This window comes from Ahaetulla prasina, chromosome 2 (assembly GCF_028640845.1).
Source record: "Ahaetulla prasina isolate Xishuangbanna chromosome 2, ASM2864084v1, whole genome shotgun sequence".
NCBI classification, from domain to species: Eukaryota; Metazoa; Chordata; class Lepidosauria; order Squamata; family Colubridae; genus Ahaetulla; species Ahaetulla prasina.
Window position 1 is genome coordinate 52,418,699 of NC_080540.1, and position 26,586 is coordinate 52,445,284.

Genomic DNA, 26,586 nt, shown 5'->3' on the forward strand with positions numbered 1-26,586 from the left:
CGTGAGCTAAAAACATACTTATTTATTCAAGCTGGACTGGCATAATGGTTTTTTAACATTTTAATTGGGTTTTATTGTTGTGGGGTTTTAAATTTTTAAATTTTTAAATTTAAATTTTTAAACATTGTCCTTTTTGTAATATGTTTTATTTTAAATTTTGATTTTAATTGTATATATATTGTGTTTTATTTAGGCTGTACACCGCCCTGAGTCCTTCGGGAGAGGGGCGGTATAAAAATTTGATAAATAAATAAATAAATTTATATCCCGCCCTTCTCCGAAGACTCAGGGTGGCTTACACTATGTCAAGCAATAGTCTTCATCCATTTGTATATTATATACAAAGTCAACTTATTGCCCCCAACAATCTGGGTCCTCATTTTACCTACCTTATAAAGGATGGAAGGCTGAGTCAACCTTGGGCCTGGTGGGGCTTGAACCTGCAGTAATTGCAGGCAGCTGCTGTTAATAACAGACTGTCTTACCAGTCTGAGCCACAGAGGCCTTTGAAAAAGAAATATCCTAAAAAACAAAACACAACTTTTTTTCTTGGAGTTCGGTGTTTTTAATGCAAGATCATGTAGGTAGATAATCTGTAGGGCTGCTTCCAGATATATGGCTCTTAGTATACACAAACAAAATATATTGGGAAGTGCAGTAATGGTGGTATTTCTGGAAAACTGGCAAAGAGGAAATGGACAGTGGTGTGCACTTCTTCCCCTTACATTGATATAATTCTATCCTTCCATATAATAACTATATAATGAAATATATTTAAATATTTAGCACACTATATCAGTTAACCTCAAGCAGCTACTCTATTGATCTGACCTGTTTATTCTTGGCATAAAACATCTTGTTAGGGTGATATGATCTTCTCTGTTCTTGGCTATAACTCTCTGTAATAAAAATGTTGATAGAGATTCTCAGTCATCCAAGTCATGATTGTCCCAAAGGTGCTTTTTAAAGTGGCAATTGGACTTATTTTGTTTTGCCTTGAAGACGTTTTGCTTCTCATCCAAGAATGTCAGAACTGAAGAAACTTCTTGGATGAGAAGTAAAACATCTTCAAAGAAAAACAAAGGAAGTCCAGCTGCCTCATGAAAAAGTATCTTTTATATAAACTAGATACTTTTTGCCCTTGGCATAGCCTTCTCTTGGCATAGGTAGATGAACACTGTCAAGGATGAGATGAGATGAGATGAGATGAGATGAGATGAGATGAGATGAGATGAGATGAGCAGAGCAGATGGACATGTTTATGGGATATACCCGTCCCCCTTGTCTTTGGCAAAAATGATCAGTCATGTACAGGTGGATTCATTATTGAATGTGATCTATATAAACCGGTCACAAATCCCTATAAAACAAATCTCAGAGCCGAACTAACCTGTACACCTGCTGGCTTGGAAAAGGGGTCCGTCATTGGTTGAGTTTTTGTTTTGGATGGGAGATGTTAGTAAGATGTCTTTGCTTCTTTGGGCTTAGTGTTGTATTTTTGCAAGCTGTCTTTTATTGTTTCTTCTTTGTTTCTCATACTGTCTTGGAGTAAAGCCTTGATTAGCCATACTGGACTGCTTATCGCTTCTGGACCAAAAAAATAGCTGCAGCCAAACTGCATAGGAAGCTATTCTAATGTTTATTTGTTAACTGTTTTCTTCCCCAATCTCCCATTATGGTAAGAAATGTAAAAGTGGTTGAAAACCATAAAAGACTTGCAAATGAAAGAAATCTTCTCAAGGCCTATAAATCGAACCTATTAATGGATCATGAGGTGCTGCTCAGTCACTTGTTGTTTCTCTTGGAGGACTTCTCCAACTCTTCCTTGGAGGCCGACTCAAGAAAGAATGAGCTCATTCCTGGCATATCAGGAATGGAGTTAATTACTGACCCTGAATGGCCAGCAGAAAGAGAATTACAGGCTTTGGCTGGGGACAGCTTGCAAGACAGTGAAAAGGAGGGGGAGGAGCTGCCTCCCATGGTGGATTTCAGAGCACGCAGGGCAGAGAAACAGAGGTCTGCCAGATTGCTCGGGAGAAGGTCCTGCCCCTCTTTATGGACTGCATCAAACAGCTATTTTTTATTTATTTATTTTGTCACAACAGTATATATAAGCGTATATATACTGAACCATCGCCAGAACCATCGCCAAAACTGAACACTTTAACAACAGAATAATCAGAGAAGCCATCGAGATAGAAAAACGCCCACACAGCATGAACAAACGAGATGATACCTCCCGCCTACCAGCCATTTGGAAACCCGCCCTTATTGACAAACGAGTCCCTAACACGAGGAATGACACCAGAACCACACTCATGAGGTCCAAACAGGATGTCACCACCACACATGCACCCAGAAAGCAGACCCAAACCCACACTGATCAGGAAGCACGACCAAGGACCAGAAGCCAGACCGCAGCTGCAACATTAGCCATTTCAAACCCCTCCAATCCATACATACAGCAGACAGACACCCACTATGAAGATGTAGCACGACCACAAACATGAAGCCAAACAACAGCAATGCAGCTCACCAGCTCAAATCCCCCTGCAACTCAGACTAATCTGAGCACAACCAAGCCCCCACCCAAACAGGACACACCCCCAGCCAATCAGAGCACAAAAAACCCCATCCAATCAGAGCACAGCCAAGCTCCCACCCAATCAGTTCAAACCCCCACTAGCAGTTAAAAAGGAAGAAACAGCTGCAATCACACATTGCTCCCAGAAGCACGAAGCCGAAGCCTGAAGATGATGAATGAGACTTTGTCGAAACATCGCCAAGACACTTCCAATTTTACGCGGGAGAAAACCCGAATAACCAAAGACCTACATACAAACACCCGCGAAAACCTCAGAAAACATATATATATATATATATATATGGCAGGCAGAGGGATTTGCTGGGGACATCATGTGCAGGTTGTGGCCATGTCTTTGTTCGTGTTTTCTACTTGACTTTTGAGACTCTGAACTTCTATAACCAGTGAGCTAACGTGGATGTGCTTTTGGGTTTTGCCTGGGGACTTTATGTTCATTTATTGGACTTACTAGTTTGAGCAGCTTGCTATTTGTTTTATGGATTAATTGTCCAGTGCCTGGGGGATTAATCTGGGCTTGCTTATGGCTGTCTTTGTTTGGAACAGTTCTAAAGCTGGGTGAAGAGAACTGCTGGGAAATACCAATAAACCTCTCCATAAACCACACTGACATGTATGTGTGAGTGAGTGAGTGGGGCAGCATAATTCTGCCTTGGTCTTCTTCATTTATGGTAAAGGTAAAGGTTCCCCTCGTATATATGTGCTAGTTGTTCCCGGCTCTAGGGGGCGGTGCTCATCTCCATTTCAAAGCTGAAGAGCCAGCGTTGTCTGAAGATATCTCCGTGGTCATGTGGCCAGCATGACTAAACACCAAAGGCGCACAGAACACTGTTACCTTCCCACCAAAGGTGGTCCCTATTTTTCTACTTTTTTTTACCTGCTATAGAACTGCTAGGTTGGCAGAAGCTGGGACAAGTAACGGGAGCTCACCCCATTACGCGACACTAGGGATTCGAACTGTTGAACTGCCGACCTTTTGATCGACAAGCTCAGTGTATTAGCCACTGAGCCACTGTGTCCCTTCTTTATTTGGATTACTGCAAAGTTTCCTATGTGGGGCTGCCTTGAAGGTACTCAGAAGCTGTAACTGCTGTAGAATGCAACAGTGCAGGTAGTTAAGAGTGCTCATTTACCACCTCTGTTTTGAAAGTTGCACGGCACTTTTGAAAATTCCAGGGAATACCAGAACAAAAGCAAAACAAAAGCCTTAAAAATAGTATAATTAAGGAAAAAATTAAAACATCCAAAAAGAAAAAAAGAGACAGAGGGAGAGAGGGGAGAAAAGGGGCACAAGAAAGATATTATTTATATATTCCTGCAGACTGTGTTTTATCTATATTTAATATATGTTTCCAAAAGTAATTTATAAAGATGGAAGTATAAATAAAATATCCCCACTTACTAAAGATAAAATGTCCCGACTTGCTAAAGATAATATGACAGCATAGATGAAAAATGGAGCCTGAAAAATGGAAATAATTTCATTAATTCTGAAATAATCCCTCTGTTGAATATAGAGTTCTCTATGTGCCGCTTATTCAGAGGCAGTCCTAAATTTAAAGGACTATATTTAAGGAGTTATGCAGTCTAAGAGTTAACAACACAACAAACAAACCAGAGTTAGAAAGATGAAAATAATGCAAATATGAACTTGAGGAATATAAACCACCAGGACTTGATGGATTACATCCCAGAGTTCTGAAAGAGCTGGCAGATGTTATCTCAGAACCATTGTACCATATCTTTAAAAAATTCTGGAGCACCAGGGAACTACCAGAGGATTGGAAAAGGGCTGATGTTGTTCCCATCTTCAGAAAACAAACAAATGAAAAACCCTGAGACCCAGGAAATGAGAGACCAATTAGTCTAACATCAATACCTGGGAAGAGACTGGAGAAAATAATAATAATAATAATAATAATAATAATAATAATAATAATAATAATAATAATAATAATAATAATAATACCACCATCAAGAAAGAAACGGAAGGTTTAATACTCGCTGCTCAAGAACAAGCACTACAAACTAATGCCATGAAAGCAAAGATACAAAAATCCACCGACAATCCAAACTGCCGACTTTGCAACAACAAAGTCAAAATTGTTTCACATTTAATATGTGAATGCAGCAAAATCGCACAAACTGATTACAAAGCTAGACACAAATAACAACCAAGTTGCTAAATTAATCCACTGGTCATTATGTAAAAAATACAACTTACCTGTAACCAAAAAGTCATGGGAACATAAAGTGGAAAAAGTTATAGAAAATGAGAAGATGAATATCTTGTGGGACTTTTGAATACAGACAGATCATCATTTGGAACACAACACACCAGATATCTAAAACCAAAATGTACAATTTATTGACATCGTTGTACCAGGAGATGCCAAAGTCAAAGGAAAAAGAACTGGAAAAAATCATGAAATATTGCGACCTGGCCATTGAAACTACACGGCTATGGATGAAACATGTAACAGTGATATCCATTGTAATCGGGGCACTTGGTACCATGTTGAAGAATTTTGTAACATACATCAGCAAATTGCAGCTTCCTGCAATAACACTAGCAGAACTGTAAAAAACTGTGCTACTTGGAACATCGTACACCTTTAAAAGGTACATGGGTGATAGCTAGGACCCTGGCAGCAACCCGTATCAATGGCATTAGCATCAGTCAATGGTATTGGTGATGTATTTTTGAATGTTCAGTTGACTGGGTTTCATGTTTAATGAATAAAGTAAATAATAAATAAAAATAAAAAATAAAAAACATATGTGAACATCTAGAAACAAATAAAGTTATAACTAGAAGTCAGCATGGGTTTGTTAAAACAGATCATGCTAACCCAATCTTATTTCATTCTTTCAAAAGTGACTAAATTAGTAGATAAGCAAAATGCTGTGGATGTACTATAGACTTCAGCAAGGCATTCAGCAAAGTAGATCACAACCTACTTCTTGGTAAAATGTGGAACAGACAGCATCACCACCAGATGGATTTGTAACTGGTTCACAAAACATACTCAATGAATCATCCTTAATAGTACTACATCTACATGAAGGGAAGTAAGCAGTGGATACCACAAGGTTCTGTCATAGGGCCAGTACTCTTCAATATTTTCATAAATATTAGATGAGGGAATAGAAGGGGAACTCATCAAATTTGCAGATGACACTAAGCTGACAGGACTAACTAACACCCTAGAAGACAAGCTCAGGATCCAAAAAGGTCTTGACAGATTTGAACAATGGGCCCTATCCAACAACATGAATTTTAAAGTTTTATACTTAGGCAGGAAAAATCAAAGTTACAAGTCAGTGGTGTGTTGCCCCCACTTCAGACCGGTTCTATAGATCCGGTAATAAAACCAGTGGGAGGCTCCGCCCACCGACCCAGATGTCATCATAGGTGATTGGTGCGTGCATATAAGCTTCTATGCATGCGCAGTAGCTTGGCGCACATGCAATCCCATTGCAAACCGCTAGTAAAGGTAAGTAGAATCCACCCCTGGTACAAGTACAGATTAGGCAAAACCTGGCTCAAAAACAGTAACTATCAGAGGGACCTTGGAGTCCTAGTGGGCAATCCCTTAAACATGAGCGAGCAGTGTGCAGTAGCAGACAAAAAAGCTAATACAATCCTTAGTTGTATAAACTGAGGCATAGAATCAAAATCAAGTGAAATATTAGTACCGCTTTTTAAATTCTTAGTAAAACCACTGTATTTTATTACTGCTTTATCAGTTCGTCTTTATGGCAATAAATTTTGTAAGAATTAAGTTTTTAAAAGCAGGATACCTGAGGCTTTAAATAATAAACAAATACAAAAATCCAACGTTTTAGTAGAGCTCATAAATAGGCAGCTGTTTCTGCTATTAACTTCTATCAAAAGGCCTTAATTGATGGAAAACATTAAGAACAAAAAGTAAGCATTCCTTAATAATCCTTTTCAGAGTGTTAGTACAAAAAGTCAGTTGTTCTTTGATGGAGACAATAGTAAAATGTGACCTTGCAATAGTATTTACAGTTCTAAAATCCCTTCTGCATAGAAGTGTTTATGTTGAAATAGTGCCAGCATCTGACATCCCAGAGACATTCCCGGTGTTTGTATGTGTGAAGGAAAAAAATCAGTAAAAACTCAATGTTCAGTCCAATGGAAGTGGCAGGAATGAGGATATGCTCCTGGGGCAGATTCTAATAGTCCCCCCCCCCATCTCTATTTCTGGAGGTTTAAGCTAACAAGCTGCCACATTCTCCAGAAAGCATTCCACTGGCCCACGGCCTTTTAGAAACTGGGCTACATGAGGGGTGGGCAAGCGCACATACGTGAAGTTCCATTCACGTGAGTGGACAGGACTTGCACTCACACATGATGCTCCATTCATGGGTGGAGTGGGTACATGTACCGTCACTTGCACAAATGGAGTTGTGTCTGCACGGGTACGTGTGCATGCCTGACACATGCACATACACACACACTGTTGGATTGCCAAGGTGGAAAGGTTGGGGATTGCTGCTTTACAGCAATTAATTGCCTATTTTGGGTACTGTTACCAACTTACTTTCTCTAATTATGTCCTGTATGACTTGAGCCCTGGGTGTGAGAAGGCAAACCTTCTCGATTCTAAGGCAGTGCTGGTTAACCTTTTTTGGTGCTGAGTGCCCAAAGCACACACGCACGCAAATGCATGCAAGTGTGGCCGAATCCCCAAAATGCAATGTGAGGGCCTTTCTTAAGGTTCTTAACCTCACTTTCTTAAAGGGGAAGGGTTGTTTCAAATTTTTTACACCACTGTTGGGAGGAAATACTCTCCTGTTGGAGTTCTTCCAGCCAGGATGCAATGAGCAGCACTTTGAAGAAATAATTGAATAACGAAGCAGAAGCTTTTAATGACAAGGAACCAAGATGAGTGACATTCAGCAAGGCTCATTGGCTAGCTAGAAAGATTGACATTCAAATGTGGGTTTACATACCCTTTCTGACTTTTGGCCTAAAACTGGGTTTTGGTGAAGTTTAATTCTGTGCTTGGTGATGTTTAATCCTGTGTTTAGTGATGAGATACTTTCCCCTAAATTGGCTTCGTCTGGAAGGAAAAAATTTAATCTCTGTTCCTGAAAAGAAGCAGCTTCGGAAATCTGACTAGTTCCTGTGTCTATTTGTTCTGGTAATTGGTTTAACAAGCAACAGATATTCTGTTTGCTCCTTTGCTTTATTCTGGAGAGCTTAAATGACCTCTCTGATCACTTTATGAGCAAGAGTTGGCTGCTGATAGTTATCATTGCATTTTAACTATTTTAATTCCTCGAGGTGCTTTGGCACCCTGCCTGATTTGTAACTACAGTTTGCAGGTATTTCTAATCTAATGATTGGTATTTAGGGCAGCTTTTTGCAAGCAAAGAAGTTTTTTGTATTTTTGTACAGGTAATCTTTGACTTACAACAGTTACAATGGCATTGAAAAAAGGGATTTATGACCATTATTTACACTTACGACGGTTGCAGCAAACTGTCATTAGGGCAAAGAGGCGATGTCATATGACCACCTGGCCATGCCCACCTGGTCACATGAAACACCGCAGTTGTGAAATGAGTGACATGGTTGTAAAGAATGCTGCAACAGGCATAAATGATGACCAGTCATAAGTGCAAGGACTGGTCAAAAGTGCAAGGACCAGTCAGAGATGACTTTTTTCATCCCTCTGAGTAATCCCTATGCACATAGCCATGCCCACCCAGTCACATGACCACCAAGCCACTCCCCAAATAAGCCACACCCACAGAACCAGTTGTTAAAAAATTCGAATCCCACCACTGTTCTAAGGCATTGTATATTAAGGGAAGAACACTAAATTAAAGGAAAGGAGATCCACATTAAATAGCTATTCTACTGACTATTCTAAGCTATTCTAAGCTGACTTGATGATCTTCAACAATTGTATTTTTTTGTTCTTCATTGAATCAGAGTTTGTTAGGGCTAGAATTATCTCTGAATAAAGCTGAGCTCCTAGTGCTGTAGGAAAAATACCTACAATTTTGACCTGCCCTCAATTGCTAATCTATACTTTACCAATTTCTATAATATTCTGAAAATGATCTCATTCTCAACAATCCAATCTATCCGTTATCTTTCCCATCTTCTACACACCTCAATTTTGCCAAACATGGTTATTTTCCCCACTGTCTGCATTCTGTATACTGTTGTTTACCTTGAAATAATATAATTGATACGTAGGTAGAAGTGTTTCAGTTTTATTTTTATAATAAGGTCTTTTCCATCTTTTATTTTGAATAACAAAAGGGTGTCATCCACATATCTCAAACTTTTGGCACTCTCATTTGATTCCATACTTTCCAGTCATGTCTTTCTGATAATATCTTAGTAGACCCAAGCTTTCATTATCCATTTTCCTCACACTTGAAACCTACTTGCATTGTTCTCCAGTTCAGCTTTAAGAGAGTTCCTTATCTCTTTCCATAGATCCTGGGCTATTTTATTACCCAAGATAAATATATCAATTCCATTTCTTATAGAACTGATATATGTTGACTGCATGTGATTTATTTATTGATTAATCAAAGTTATATGACCACCTATCTCAGATAATGATCCTAGCCAGCTCACCCATCTCCTTCCACTTATGACTGTAACTTTGTTGCTTGTATCCTTAGATTTATACTGATATTGTTTCCTGATTGCTTATTTGTAGCCTATGACTATCATTAAATGTTGTATCATTAAGTGTTAAATTTGTACCCTATGACTATCATTAAGTGTTGTAAGTGTTGTAGCTTGATGAAGGTATCTTTTCTTTTATATACACTGAGAGCATATGCACCAAGACAAATTCTTTGTGTGTCCAATCACACTTGGCCAATAAAAATTCTATTCTATTCTATTCTATTCTATTCTATTCTATAAAACCAAAGGTAAAAACAAAACTAACCTTTTCATGAGGCCAGTTGTGAACCAGACCAAATCTTGCTGACATACCTATTTTGTACATTTGACAACAACCTGCATGTAGAAGTCTCCTGGCTGATTACACTGAACCTTTTCATTTTGTGTCCTTATGATTTTATTGCAATGTACTTCTAAAGGTGCTGAGCTTCTGAGTAGATGGTTTGTTATTTAAACCACATGCTGGCAATGAACAAAGAGGTCTCTTAAAACTCTAGCAATATGTATTTGGCATTATTGTTTTATTGAATCCAAACCTTTCTTTAATGTTAAGTTGCTCCATTTCTTCAACTTTTATTTATTTATTTATTGAATTTATATTGCTGCCTATTCGCCCATGGTGACTCAAGGCAGCTTACAGAATATTTTGCACTGCAATGCTAATTAGAAAGATTATGTTTTTGCTAGCCATTTCATTTCCCAGTTTTTGCAATTAGTCATTGAATTCCTCACTGCTTTTGCAGAATTTTGTCTGTTACAGAACCATACCCTTGTGTAACATATTGGACAACCAGGATACAGTCCCTCATTTATTTAGTTACAAATTAGCACATTTATAACAATGTCTCTTTGAGGATCATTGCCATTCCATTTCTTCCTGTCCTGAATATCATATAATTATCTGATATAAAGTAGCCCATTCAAATCTACCTACATTCACAAATTCCTGAAGCAGCCTGAAGAATTTAGTGCATTTCATTTGTGGAGTGACCATTTCAAGTTTTCTTTGGTTCATACCAGTGGTGAAATCCAAATTTTTTTTACTACCAGTTCGGTGGGCGTGGCTTGGTAGGCATGGTGTGGCTTGATGGGCATGGCAGGAGAAGGATATTACAAAATCTCCATTCCCACCCCACTCTTGGGCCAGCCAGAAGTGGTATTTGCCAGTTCTCCAAACTACTCAAAATTTCCGCTACTAGTTCTCCAGAATCTGTCAGAACCTGCTGGATTTCATAACAAACAGGGTATGAAATCCAACAGGTTCATACCAAACAGGGGCTTCCCATAGTTTCTGTTCCAACAGTGGGTGTCTTAGTCAAACAAAGGACGCTTTTTAAAATCTGGTGCTATTAGTAATTCCCTTGAGACCTTGGCCTCACCATGTTATCATTTCCAAATCTATTCATGAATTTCAAGGTTCTTCTCCACTAACTACAATCATACTCCTGGATTGAGGGACCTTATCATCTGTCATCCCAAAGTCTAAAAATTACAGTCATATCCTTATAATTTTCTTGTCACATAGTACTTTGGCTATTGACTCTTCTTTGATATTAATTTCTATTTCAGGCACTGAAATCATCTTAAAATGAGTATGGAGGCTATTTTCAACTTACTGTAGTTGTTCCAGAGAAAGGGGGTGGGGGGAAGTAAAATTACAAGTGTACAGCTCATGGGAATTTATTCTTTTTATGTTAGTGTATAATTTGAGGTAATATTTGAACAAAGCTGTCCTAAAATGCAAAATAGTTGCTAGCCTTCTCTTCAAATTTCAAGGACAACTATGCCTGAGTTTCATGTTCATTTATATTTGGAACATGGAAGAATGAATTAACATACTTCTATAAACCAGATGAAATAATAAATGAGGGACAAATTTTAATCTGCAATTAAAGAATTAGTTGATTAAACTATTAAATAATTTGATGAAGCTTGCAAAATATCATAAAGCCCGTGATCAGTAACTTGATTTACTAATTTTTCATCCTTAGTTCTATATGCTTGTACAGGTAGCTAGGTGACCCATTCAGGCATTTAATTCTCAGCATATAAGAAGATTTAGAATAGGATTTATTCGACTTGATGGAAGTTAAAATCATGGTTTAGTGCTTGACTGGTATGGTCCCTTAGAATGTCTTTTTTAGAAATGAAAGGAAAAGAATGAATGGCATTAAAAGAGCTGGAATTTATTCTTGACTCACATTTCTGCACCAGGAAATAATTACAATGCATGTGGTTTTGAGATACTGTTTTTTCCATGTGCTGCTTCAATCTTCCCATAGCCATTTTGTAAAGCACTATTCTATCACAAGCTCTCCAAATGCAGGACTCTGTAGGAAGGAAATTTTGGAGCCATCTGGTAGCAGCCACTGACCTACATTATGACCATTGTCACATTGATAGAATGAGTTCCTATTGTCCTTCAGCTATGCCTAAAATAAGAATAAAATTAACCTTGATGGATATGACGAGTCCCATTTAGTCTATCCCTTGAGTTATGCAATGACCAACTAAATGCATTTAAGAAGTTTGCTAGCCTGATGTCAGCCCTCCCAGACATGATAAGATTCTTCTTTATAGTAAGGCTATGTTAAGAGAATCTTGCAAGTCTGAAAATACAAATTTCCCGCTGCTACTTTTAACTGCTTGATCTATTAAGCTGGGTCCTTCCTAAGTTTCTTTCTTTGACTGTTAAATCACCGGGGGCTCCTGTGTCTTCCCCTTGTGCCCCAAAGTCATCCACACATTCCATTACATCTGGACTGGAAGACAAAAGCTTCTTCCCATTTTAAAACCCAGCCAATCCCACAGTTAAATTCAGCCCTCATTATAAAATAATATGGATTCCATTAATGATTATTTGAGCAATAATTCAAGCGGGACTGGCTTGATTTTTAAATTTTTAAATTTTTAATTTTTAATAATTTTAATGGGGTTATTTTAGTATGGGTCAATTCGACGGTTTTAATTCTCGGCCACTTATAGAATATGTATTTTAACTGTTGTTTTAATTTTGTATATTGAATTGTTTTAATCTGGCTGTACACTGCCCTGAGTCCTTCGGGAGAAGGGCAGTATAAAAATCTAAATAATAAAAATAATAATAAATAATAAATAAAATAATAAAAACATGCTACCTTTCATTCAGGTAGTACCTGTACAGGTAGTACCTGTAGTAGTAACTATGGATAGTTTCATCTTCCATGAAGCAACCCAGTTACTTTATTCAGTTGGATTCTCACTTCCTCATTTATCCATGTGGATTCTCATTGTAGGTAGCCAATTTTACCAGATGTTTTGTAAAAAAAGTAAGTTTTTTCCCCTTCTTGTAAATAATTCTAACAACATGAAAGAGGGTAAAAATCTCTTTATCCATATTATTTGTGCCATTTGTGATTTTTTTTATATAACCTTGTCATGCCTCCTTCACTGCAAACTGAGGAGCTACTTGCTGTAATCTTTCATTTAGGACAGCTGCTTTTTCACTTTAATCATGAAAAAAAGGCAGCTTAAATTCTGGGCTTCTGACCATCATCTTGACTGTTTTGATAGCCCCCATCTCTAGATGCTCCTGATTACTCTTGTTTGAATCCTTTCCAATTCAATAATTCCTTCTTAAGATATGCTGGTAAGAAATGTATATAATGCTTCATCCCCATAGATAAGGCCAGGATGATCGTGGTTGTTTAGTCTTTCATTTGGGGGAGCGAGAGAGATTGGAGAATTCAGTTTAAAAATATTATCTGGGATAACTTAGTTTAGTGCTTCGTCTAATATGGGTTTATCATCTCTAAATAGGGTCACTCAGGCTTTTAATTTTCTTCCTTTATGACACTGAAATTTAGAAGTATGGTTAGAAGGAGATCCAAGAGCATAACAAGAGGGCTTAAGGAGTGTCTGGCAAAGAATTGTCTACCTTGGTGTTCTTGATTTTTCAAGAATTAAGACTCATTATTTTGGCTGCAGTCAAAATAATGCATTGGACAGACTCAATGTGCACAAGAGATGTTATTGAGAGGAGTAGTTTTGAAATGCTGGAACATCTTTTTGGAAAAAACAAATCTTAACAAAAAGTACAATACATGCATTTGAACTAAGAAGGTACCCAAAAGCTAGAGGGTTAGAAATGGACTCAAGCTGACCCCTAAAATGAAGTGGTTGTGATCATATGGATCACATGAGTGTGAAGATGTTTCATCTTCAGTCATGATTAGGTTGTATTTCACTCTTTGGGACTGGTACACAATGTGTGGGTTTCCTTAGATGTATAGCTCTTGGTCAAGGAGCAGTTAGGCCTTCACAAAAATCCATTTGTTGCAGCAGTGGAGTCCATAGCTGGACTATGAGGCCCTAAAACAACCAACATGCAAATTTCTGCAATATGCTGACCTTGAAAACAATTTACAAGCTGAAGCTGTCCTAAAAACAGCTTTAACAAGCACCTATGGCCATGTCATAATCTTACTTCTTTTTGAGTCTATTACTTACAAATAGACTTTTGGATACAATTCAGGATGCTGGTTATCACCTATAAAGGTCCACATGGCATAGGGGGTGGGTGGGTGGATAGCTGTCTCCTATAATTAAACATTTCATATGATTGGGCAGATTTGGCATTCTCTGGGAACTGCCCACCCAGAGATTTGTACAACTCCTCCACACACACACACACCCCACACACAATAGCCTTATTTAAACGAGTCCTGGTCTTTCCCCAGGCCTCTATGAAATAATAATAATAATAATAATAATAATAATAATAATAATAATAATAATAATAATAATAATAATAATAATAATAATAATATCAGAGTTGGAAGGGACCTTGGAGGTCTTCTAGTCCAATCCCCTGCCCAGGTAGGAAACCCTACACCATTTCAGACAAATGGCTATCCAACATTTTCTTAAAAATTTCCAGTGTTGGAGCATTTACAATTTCTGGAGGCAAGTTGTTCCACTGATTAATTGTTGACAGAGTGAGTTCTTTGTGAGATGACTGGTTGATTAGAGTCTTTGGACACTTGTTTTCATGTTGTTTAATATTGATTTCTCTCAAATTGCTTACATTGCTTTACATGATATGCTGCAGAAGGTGGTGTATATTTTAAATTAAAAACAGACAAGCAAATACTGCAAACAAATGTCCAACCAGAAACTAACTGTTGTAAAAAAGTAAATTGTGTGCTTAGAAACCACTTAGAAACTAAAATAGGTGGATACCATGTCTGTTAAGTGAATCCATTGTTGGTTTGGAAACTGTACTTATTGATTAGCAGCTACAGGTATGTTTTGAGAATGTCCAGAATGTTGAGAATCTTTTTCCTCAGAATTTAGGTTTTCATCACTCTCACAGAGAGAGAGAGAGAGTGAGAGAGAGAAAGAGAGACAGACAGACAGACAGACACACACATACACAGACATACATACAGAGAAAGAAGGAGGGAGGGAGAGAGAGAGAGAGAGAGAGAGAGAGAGAGAGAGAGAGAGAGAGAGGCACAAGTTCTTGTCATTAGCAAATATTGCTCAAATAATCATTAATGGAATCTATATTATTTTATAATGAGGGCTGAATTTAACTATGGGCATTGGCTGGGAAAAAGATTTTAGGGAAGAAAGGAACCCTCTATTTTAGTCCATTAGCACCTCATCAATCACTCCAATCAAATTCCGTTGGTTTGTTAAGTTTAAAAAAAAATAAATAAATAAATAAAAATTCTTAAAAAAAAATTCTCGATACCAACTGTTTAAATGTTTGAATGTCAAGTTGAAAACTTATTCACTAGAAAAATACAGGTATATTTGGAACAGTGTCTAAGCCAAAATGGAAACAAATATATTAAATTTATAATTGACAGCAAAAATTAAAAAAAAAACATTTTTTCACCTATGAAAACTTACTGAGTAAATTCACCTACAATATCAAGTTAATTTTGTACCAAGCTTTAGAAGCATTTCTGTCATTTTTTTCCCCTGTCACTATGGCCTCAGATCGATTGTGTAGAACAAAAGTCCACACTTAACCTAAATAACATGAGCGCCTGACAAATTGTTATTGATGAGGAATTTGGAATACAGAAGATCTGTTTGGAGTAGCATAAAAGGCACCTGCATTGTTGAAGTTATTGCACTCACCCACTGCTTATTTTTCAATCGTGTCTTTTCCTATTCTGTCTTCTAGGTCTATGTACAAACCACCACCCTTACAATATCTATGAACTTAAGTGCTTCAGTGGCCCTGGGGATGCTTTACATGCCGAAAGTTTACATCATCATCTTCCATCCTGAACTAAACGTCCAAAAGCGGAAACGCAGCTTCAAAGCAGTAGTGACAGCAGCCACCATGTCTTCACGGCTATCACACAAAACTAGTGACAGGCCCAACGGGGAAGCAAAAACAGAACTTTGTGAAAATGTAGATCCAAACAGTAAGTAGTTTAAAACTTGTTGCTTTTTTTTTTTTTTTTTTTGCCAGAGTGTTGTAGAGACTGTGTTGAGAGGAACCTTATCTTTGAGAACTTATCCCTACTTTGTTCTTATCCTGAAGATTATACAGAAGTCTATCTGAAGCTGTTCTATTCCCATGAGATGCTGCTTTTATAATGTTAATCTTTTGCCCAGAGCTTTTCGGTTCTCCATGCTGAGAATAACACTCTGGGTTGCTTTAGAATATACCACAGGCAATTCTTCTAGATATCTCCCCTTTCCTTTAGGGGGTAGCCTTTTGAGCATGATAGTATGCTTTGATAATGGATCTCAGACTGAATACTCATTCAGGTCACCTATTTCTGATGCTGTTAAATAGAGAAGCAAGAAATAGGTGGGGGTGACTTTTTTTGCCTATTTTATGTAGCTTACTCATACCAAAAAGTATATGCAATGTATGCCTTCATTCCTTATGGCATCATTACGACCACCGGCCATATTCTTTTAAGGGTGACCGGAATTGAAGTCCAGCAATACAGAGGATGCCTTCTGGTCTGAGGTTTTCACTACAGCTTTAAAGGAAATGTCTTAAAAGGCTACCAGTAACAACAGCAGCAACAACAGCAACAACAATAAAAAAAAACAATCTTGGAGCTGTCTGCTTTAAATGTGGAGGAAGAACTAAACTTTAAAAAACTGGTGTTAATTTATATCCTAAATCAGTTGCTGTTTCATGTTCTAATATGAAATGGTGGTAGGTAACCTTCAGCCACAGTGAGCACAAAACAACCATGCGTAGTTAAAATAGGATGGTAGTAGTTGTGGTGTTTACTTTGATGGTGGTGTTTTGATTCAGTGTAAACACTGTTCAGATTAGGGGGTGGGTTCTACTTACCTTTACTATCGGTTCACATTGGGAGCACGCACGCTTCAATTATGACTTGCGGGTGGGGGGGGTGGAGCCTTCCATTGCTTTTACTACCGATTCTATAGAACCGGACAGAACCAGGAGCAACCCACCATTGGTTTAGATGTTTAGGAATTTGAAGCATTTACCATGCAAATTTCCTTGTTAAGCTCCATCCTCCTTTATGAGTACTATTATTTGATGAACATTCATCTGGAGCAGCGCTTCAGGGTTTTGCTGGTTTCTAAATAGTTCCCAAGATTATGGTTGCAATTTATTTTTTATCTCTACCCCACAAAAAGACATTTTGCTCAAATAGCGAGTGCCATGGTTTTCCAACAACCCTCCCTTCCCCAAAAAACCAACAACCCTATTATTTTAATACCAACAAAATATTGTTTGCCAATTCAGCTCCATAGCATTAAAGGACTATTATAGTTAGAGAGAATATTTGGTAATATGAATATTTATTTAAATAGTTCAATTAAAAGACAGGTGATAGATTAACTGACCACTTTAATTGACAGCTCTAATCATAGGCAGAGGGTTAACTTGAACACAATACATAAAGGGAAATTAAATGCAAATTATGTAAAGAACAAAGGAATTTTAATACATGATTGCCCTCATTTGAAAAGTTCTCTGAGTGGCTTTCTCATATTTATCAACAAATGGCAAAAAGTAGCTTCCAGTTCTCAGAATAGCAATAGCATTTAGATTTATATACCACCCCATTGCACATTCTGGGCAGTTTACAAATGTAAGCATTATTTGCATATTGTCCCCAACAAACTGGATCCTCATTTCACTAACCTTGGAAGAATGGAAGGCTGAGTCAACCTTGAGCACTGTCAGGATTGAACTCTAGACTGTGGGCAGAATTTGCCTGTGATACTGCAGTTAATCACTGTACCACCAGGGCTCCTTAACAGAACAATTTTAAATGCTGTGTGGTTATTATGCCTTTGAGATGTGGTTAGTTGAGCCTCCCCCTGGGCTGTCTTCCTGCCTAAGATCAAAAAGCCATTGTAACAATGATTTTAAAAGAAATGATCAAACTTCAGACAGCAGTATGACCTCATGCTTAGATACAATTGCCACCAGTTACCTAAAGTTCTTTAATTTTTGACTTTCTAAATATCATTGTTGAGTAAAAACACCTCTGCAACCCTGTGAAACTGAGATTTAATGGGGAGGAAAAGTAAAATTAAAATTGGCCATTAAACCAATTAGATTAGATTGGGGTATGGTCAGCAGATTTGTAATGTCCCATGTATGGTCGTCTCCCCTTTGTGAAGATTCTTTGTGAAACTAGAGCTAATCTAGATTGTCCTAACCCGTAACACTCTGTATGAGTTGGGAATAGCATTTCCAGAATTGCCACACTCATCCGCCATATAGGCTGTGGATCATGGAAGTTGCTAAAGAGTGTCAGGTTGGAGAAAGCTGGGCGGATGTCCTGATCTAATGGTTAAATCAGAAAACTGTTTGAGTGTTGAGAAATTTGAGTCAACAACATCAGCTTGTTTCAGCTTCTGAAAATGTCCTGAGATGAAGGGTATCAAGGACAGTTTCTGGCATAACCCCAAGTCATTTCAACACCTCCTAAGCAGCGACTGACTACTCTTATCCCTATTTTAGATACTAACTGTTCTGCAAGAGCCATGCTTGCTATTCAGTATAGAATTTGCTGTCAGATGTTCTGTGGGATGATAGTGCTTAACAATGTGTTCTTTCTTTTTAAAATTATATAATCATGTTATTTTCCCTAAACAAATGCTACAGATTTGTGTACCTCCAAACACCAAGATATTTCTTGTTCCAAAAGTTTTAAAAAAATGTTAGCTATTGACTTTCTCTCCTTTTTCTTTAATGGAAGGCTTTGGGGAAAAAAGTCATTGCTATTGTATGCAGATTATTGCCCCATTGCATTCAGAAAAAGGCTATCACAGCATGTGTTAATGAATCATAGGCTGCAGATGAAGCATCATTAATAGGGCATCTGACATTTCAATCAAATATATGCAAGATCATCAGTTTTTTTATTACTCAGTCTTCAGACATTTTTCCTGTTCATGGTCTCAGCACTTGTTTATTCTAGCAGTCTTTGTTCTTTAAACTACAATATTGTTATCTCAGTTATTCTCCATTAAACTGGCAATAAACAGAAGGAGAAGATAAATATATGTATGGTGGGAGAGGCAAATTCAGGAACTGTCATTGAGTGGAGAAAGAGAAATTATTGTCTCCTGGTATTTGTAGTTACAAATTGGATTATCAGACAGTCAAAGGGCTTTCTCCACTCTCCTTTATTTAGTTTAAAAGTGAGACTGTGGCTCATCGGAGTGTTTACAGGCCATTTATTCTGTACTTTGAAAAGGAATGATCCTAGGAAGATGGTATAGTACCAGCCATCTTTTTCTCAACCACGCAATGTCCTAATAATGATGGTATGTCATCATGTAGTCTATCTTCCAGGGCATTATTGGCTCCATTTTCTGAAATGTACAGCATTGATATTGCCAGAAAGGGCCAATGGATTCACTTTTAAATTGGTTGGTAGCATAGAAAAGACCCAATATTTCAGTCCATCTTGTAAGGGGTTTTATAAAGGCTCCAATCTTTAATGTACCTCCTCTGAACTTTGAGTAAGTTTGTTCTCTGTGATGCACCCAGGTTGATGCTTACGGAGGTACTGGTGAAAATTAGCCACTCTCCTAAAAATTTACAACAGTGGTAAACTAAATAAAATATTGTGCTAAATGTTTTGTAATGGATAATGAATTACAATGGAGAGTGATTGTTATCTTCACTTTATATTATGAAAGTTTTCCTATGTGGCAGCAGTGGGATACTTTCAGCCGTTTAGTTGTTGCTGGATATTGGCAATATCCTAACATCTTATATAACCATCATTAGTAGCCAAGGAGGGTGAAACTTATACTCCAACATTGTTTCATGAACTATAGGTTTCTCTGTTTTGATTATCAGGCATGAACTGAACTTTTACTTTGTTTTTCTACACAAAAATATAGGTCTGGAGTTCCTAGTGTGATGTTCACAAAAACTCATTTCCCTGTGGACACCCTCCCCCCCATCCCCAGTTGTACCTATCAGACAAATGTTTGCTTGATTTTTTAAATGGAAAATATATGCCTTTTTAAATATTTTAAAAAGGCATATATTTTTTTAAAATAAGGAATCCAGTATACCACAAAGCAAAATGTTAGGCTGCAGAATCATCTTTATTTCCAAGACGGTCCTTACATTTTACACATAAGGAATAAGTGATCTGGCAAAATAAAATGGGTCTGCAGTCTACTCTTCTTACCTGGTTAGAAGAAAAGAAGATAACATGGGTGCTGTTGAGGGTATTTTGTGAGTAGGTAAAGAGCCAATGTGTGAGACCTCCATGAAATGATCTTAGACTTCCAATTGGACCTTTTATCCTCCTCCCCACAAAAATGGGGATCCCTAGTATGGGATTTTGAAGGATCTTTGAAAAGCCTTAAAAGTCAGCTGTCCATAATGCCTGCCAACCCACTAATCATAATCACAACTTGCATCTGATGCATGTATGCTTTTTTTCATTGAAAAGCTTTGCTTTGCTATTATATGTTTGACTGTAAGTCTGTCTGTATTTGTTGTATTTTAATTACTTCCTTTTTCAGTATCTTCAGCATCTAACAATGAAGGCGAAACTTGTACATATAGTTTCTTTTCCCCAAAATAATTTATTCTTCTCATAGTTTCACAGGCTAAATCTCACAGGATTTAACAAAATCTTTGATTGTGCTTTTATTTGAATAAATATAATGCTTCTTCTCCTAGTCATGACAACACTGGCGCCAATAGAAGCATCTCAGCCAAATTGTTATTATTTTAACTTAGTGATCTTTGTTTGTTATGTATAAAGATGAAATATTTGTAATTATCAGGGATAATTACTTTTAAAAATTCATTTTTAGACAGCTGTGAGATAAATGAATAGTCCGATGACATTGGATACAGAAAGTTTGAGACTTTCCCCCCAATTTATTGAATGGAGTTACTGTATTTTAATGAATCTGTATAGCCCATTTACATTCTCCCCCCCCCACTCTTCTTCTTCTTCTTCTTCTTTTTTTTCATTTCCTGAATAAATCTGCAAAAAACCCACATATTTGTGTTTCAGGTATTTGGGCTTCCAGGATCTACCAAAACAAACAAACAAAAACCAGCTTCAAAGTTTCTTGTGGCCTGTAAGCAATGGGATATTAGTACTATATTCCATATCAATCATATTCTGTTATAATATGTATTTATTAAATTAAATACTTAATATTTTAAAAGGTAAAGGTTTCCCCGTCAGTTGTCTTTGACAATAGGGCACAGTGCTCATCTCCATTTCTTGGCTGAGGGAGCCAGAGTTATCTGAAGACAATTTTCATGGTCACGTCGCCAGCATGGCTATATGCCAAAGGCTGAACTGAAATTGACCAAGGCAACTGAATATAGTCTCTTCACCTCCCTCTCTCTCTCAAACAGACATGAATCACTCTATATGTACATGTATATGTATATCCAGCCATATGTACACTATAGGAGCCAGATTGAGAAACTGATCTGGTTTACAGATGACAGAAATCATGCTCCTAATAACCCTATTTAGAAGATAAAATGATAGATAGCTGTCTAGCTAGTTTGATTCATTCTAAGGCTATCTTGAATAAATAAATTTCTCAACTTTCTGTATTCGTTTAATGGTCAAGACATGCAGACATGCTGTTGATATCTAACTCATATTTTTCAATAATAATAGAAATAATAATATTCAATAATAGAAAATGGAAGATACGAAGTTACAGGTAGTCATACCTCAGCTCAGCCTTTTAAAAAGCTAGTCTGCTAGTCATCATATTTTGAATGGAATAAAGTGAACTGTTGATCAAGGAACTTCTAACATGCTGCTGATATCAGAGATTGGAACTGAAGAAGGGACAGAAATACAGAAATACAAGCAGCTTTCAGGAGTTCTTTAACCTCAGTAGGCTACATGGAGTGAAGGAAGAAGACTAGTAGTAATCTGCCTCTATAATCAGAAAGGAGGTGTGTTTGAAAGAAGCATAGTGGCTTGGAGAAGAGAGGAAGACAGGTAACCAAACTTCCCTTGCACTCTTTCCTTCTCTTTCTCTCACAGTGAAGAAAAACAATAAGTTTAGACTCAGTCTATTCTCTCTCCTTAATTAAATGTTAAGGTTACAATCAGACGAAGAGTGCCAATAATAAAGTAGTGGATGTTGGTTTAAATATAGGTAGGCTGTGGTGTATTTGAAGATGAGTTTCTTTGTTCACACAGGATTTGATACCTGCTTACCAACGAAGGATCATGAGCTATTAATATTTCCCAAAAGTTTTTTTCCTTCCTTCCTTCCTTTCTCTCTCTATTTCTCCCTCCCTCCTTTTACTCCCTCCCTCCCTCCCTCCCTCCCTCCCTCCCTCCCTTCTTTCTTTCTATCTGTCTGTCTTCCTCCCCCCCATCTCTCTCACATATACATGTAGTGTGATTTATGATTGATGTCCTTGGTAAATAATATTTGGGAGAAAATGCAGTGTGAAATATAACATTTGCTTGACCCTTATCATCAGCTGGAGAGGTCACCTTCTGATCACGACAAGTTTTATTTCAGTAGTAAAATGAAATGGATGCCTGTTTAATATGCATTAAGCGAGGCTCACTTCAATTCAGCTAGGAGTTTTTCTCCTTCCTCAATTCAGCTAGAGTAGTGTAGCATACATACATAAGGTTGAACTCTCCTGTGATTCTCTATCTCTTTCAGACTAGAGCAGGGGTCTCCAACCTTGGCAACTTTAAGACTTGTGGACTTCAACTCCCAGAGCTCCTCAGCTAGCAAAGCTGACTGAGGAACTCTGGGAGTTGAAGTCCACAAGTCTTAAAGTTGCCAAGGTTGGAGACCCCTGGATTAGAAGGGTGTAAGAATGCAATCAAATAAAAAAAAAAGGCAGGGCTTAAGAGCGTCCATTGGTTGTGTACACCTGTTTAAAGAGGCGTGAATGGCGAATGCATCGCACAGTCTGCTGTACAAATGCTGCTATGCTGGGCTATCTCTTTTGCTTGTTCATCTGCATTAGTTTCTGACATCTTTGGCATGTTGTTGCCTACTTCATCTTTTGAGGAACAGGAGAGATAAGAAAATCAACCCAACCTCAAATTTTGAAGAGCAATGAAAACTGATAGCATGGTGAAAGGGATTGGATTCTGGACAAAATCCTTGATTTGTATAAACTGTCCCAAGTCATGCTCCTGATATAAGGAGACTTTCTTTTGTGTTTGGAAATACCCAAACCTTTTTTTGAACTGCTTGGTTTCTTGACGGTATAAACGATATACTGCACCTTGACAGGTTACAAGCTTTATATTATGAGTGGCACTAGCTCATAAAAAATAAATGATATGATATATTTAAACCCATGGATTATATATACAAATATATTTACTTTTCCTATAGACTGCATACCACCTGTAAGAAAAAGTGTTCAAAAATCTGTTACTTGGTACACTATTCCACCTACAGTATAGCTCTTGCCTGCTTTTTTAGAAGGTAAGATAAAGATCTAACTTTTACTGCTTCATTTTTTTTAAATGCATCATTAAATGTTAAAAATGCATTGACTTTACTGAAGTTGCTGATAAAACCTAAAGTTGTTTGCATTGTATTAATTGAAATAATGAATTATAAAGTCAATACAAAGCTTGTGAGAATGTTTTCCAGCTAATGGAAAGCCACAGTCCATGATCTTTTTTTTTTTTTTTTGCCCCACAGAGCAGGGGCCTCCAACGTTGGCAACTTTAAGCCTGGAGGACTTCAACTCCCAGAATTCCCCAGCCAGAGTTGAAGTCCTCCAGGCTTAAAGTTGCCAAGGTTGGAGACCCCTGCCATAGAGTACATGAATTGCTGATATTTCATTTCTAATCTCAGAGATTGACTTCCCCTGAAGGACTGGATATAGGCTAGCTTGAGAGCATGTTTTTGAGGAATGTATGATGGTTGATCTCCCCATAAAGATAATATTTTTTCTCTCTTCTTTAAATGAAATAGAAGTTAACTTTATAACTAGGGGTGCGGGGAGGAAAGGAAAAGGAAAGGAAAAATTTATTCTCTTAATAAAGAAATCAACTTCAACCTCCAGTTCATACCAGTTGTGTCTAAAAGAGACAAGTTTTGGGAACTATAAGCCGGTATGTCTGAGAAAAATTTGAATGATGAGAAGTTATGAGGTCTTCGTACATCCATTCTTGGTATTCAATGATGGTAAGATCACACACCCTGATCACACATTGGTCATATCCTGAAAGGATTTTTCATTGTATTCAATAATTACAATTCACTGTTTATGGTCCTAGATAAATACAGGTCTTTGTTGAGATAGAGGATCAGTCTTCTAGGTTGTGAGCATCAGAATGAACTGAAACGCTGAACTGTTTAGCTATTTATGATTTATCCTGTTTCTCTCATTCTTTCATTGAACACAAGGAAAAAAGGGTTGTGTGAAGACCTCTTATCTGATATGGATCATATGCTCATATTCTAATAGTTTTGTGATTTTCTTTTTGCAACTTATTTACTGTTTGGTAGATGGGTAAGATGATTAGTTTTTCTAATAAACTGATGTATTTGTGATATTATGAAAATGTTGGTTAAAACTGCTTCCTTATTAAAATATTAATTAAAGGCTTTGATTATTGATAAACAGCCATTTTTATCCTTAGAAAGATTGTTGGAAGTATCTGCCTCAATTAAACCAAAAGGCATTTGCTCTTATCCTTGCTTAGAATGTGTGGTCCCGTCCCCCCTCCCCCGCCCCCACACGTAAGTCTCTACGTAACCTAATCAGAAATTGTCATTTAACTTTTTTTCTGAAGCCTTAGAGGGTGCTCCCAGTGGAATCAGCTGCTGGCACTTAGAATCAAATTAATTCTTTCTTAATGGACCTTTTGTGATGAGAAAAACAAACAGAAGAAACAGCAGGAAAAGATTGTAGGATTAGCAAGGGAGCTCAGTGATATGTAGATCCTGATCTTTCTTACAAATCTGTGAACATGATAGGTAATAGAACAATAAAAAACTTGTCTAAAAGCACCCAAAGAATGCATTTCTATCAGAGGTGGGTTTCAGTAGTTCTGACCAGTTCTGGAGAACCGGTAACGGAAATTTTGAGTAGTTCGGAGAACCGGTAGTAAAAATTCTGACTGGCCCCACCCTCATCTATTCTCTGCCTCCCAAATCCCAGCTAATTGGGAAGAAATTGGGATTTTGCAGTAACCTTCCCCTGGATTGAGGAGGGAATGGAGATTTTGCAGTATCCTTCCTCTGGAGTGGGATGAAAATGGAGATTTTACAACATCCTTCCCCTGCCATCCCACCAAGCCATGCCAGGCCCACCAAGCCACACCCACAGAACCAATAGTAAAAAAAATTGAAACCCACCACTGATTCCTATCACTTTTATTTCTAAAGAAGACAAAGTGTGTGAAAATCAGATCATTAAATAAAGGAAGTGTTCTATTAGCAATAACTGCTAGCACAAGATGTACATCAGTATCTTTGTGCAAGAACTTCACCTGGTAAGGGATTTCCAAACACCAAACATAGATTATTAAATGGCTTGGGGGGAAAAGCAAAACCAGAGAATACCTCAGACTGTTGTCAATATATATAAATATATTTCTTCAGCTCTTTCTAAGGTGTTGCACCACAAAGATTTCAGCTTATCAAAATTCAAGCTAGCAGTATTTCTATTTTCCACGTACACAGTTTATCCTATTTTTATACCATGGCAAATATTTGAAACAGAATTTAATTATGGTGTTTTGACACAATGGTCCATCAGCAAAAATATTTGCTAATATTCCCACCCAAGTAATCCAAGTTGTAGTTATTTGTTTACTCAAAACATAGGTAGTTCTTGGATAGTTCTTTAACTGTCCACAGTTATCTGACTTTGCTCCTACTACTGAGATCAATCAGTGTTCCAATTCCTCAACTGGTAAACCAGATTATGTTAATCTCCCTGTTTGATTTTGTTCAGGTTTTCATTTTTTTTTCCAATTGCAAGTTTTGTTTGGTTCCACATTTTGCCTAATGTCTACATTTCTAAACATATTTTTCTAAGAATGTATCAATGGTGAAATTCAATTTTTCTTTACTACTGGTTCTGAGGGGGGAGTGTGGCTTGGTGGGTGTGGCTTGGTGGGCATGGCAGGATAAGGATACTGCAAAATCTCGATTCCCACCCCAGTCCAGGGGAAAGATACTGCAAAATCTCCATTCCCACCCCACTCTGGGACCAGCCAGAGGTGGTATTTGCTGATTCTCTGAACTGCTCAAACTTTCTGCTACCAGTTCTCTAGAACCTGTCAGAACCTGCTGAATTTCACCCCTGAGTGTGATGCTTCTAAGCAGTTTTCTTCTAGCACAATGCATGCTTTTATATTCATTACCATTTATACACTATATAATCCCTATGTACTTTGTGCTCTTAATTGACCTATGGCTGATCCCTGATAACTGATTTCCAGGACCATTTTTCTTTTGACAGCTGGAAAAGCAGGGTCTCCCTCTGTGCCAAAATCTCATCCACTTTTCTTGCCAAGAATATTGGCTAGAGAATAAAAGGATGTAGGCTACAAGACTGCCAGCTTTTATGACACCAAACATTCCCATTTTCCTCAAGGAAGGAAAAAGGGGTGAGAAACAAATCTTGTGCTATCAGCTTCTTTATCCTATGGGATGCCATTCCCTCATGTTTTTCTCCTGTTATCTTGTCCTGCTATCCATAAATGACAGAGATAATAGAGAAGCAGGTGTTTAAAATAACAGAGTTGGAAGGGACCTTGGAGGTCTTCTAGTCCAATCCCCTGCTTAGGCAGGAAATCCTACACCACTTCAGACAAATGATTATCCAACA

General features: G+C 37.6%; 1 protein-coding gene across 1 annotated transcript in view; it reads left to right on the forward strand.

Annotated features, from left to right (window-relative positions):
* Positions 1 to 23,197, forward strand: part of GRM7 (glutamate metabotropic receptor 7) — a 539,227-nt gene extending 516,030 nt beyond the window's left edge. The window contains exons 9-10 of the mRNA XM_058171493.1: positions 15,466 to 15,712; positions 23,127 to 23,197. Of these exons, the coding sequence (XP_058027476.1) occupies positions 15,466 to 15,712; positions 23,127 to 23,197 (318 nt within the window). The remainder of the gene's footprint in view (positions 1 to 15,465; positions 15,713 to 23,126) is intronic.
* Positions 23,198 to 26,586: the final 3,389 nt, after the last annotated feature.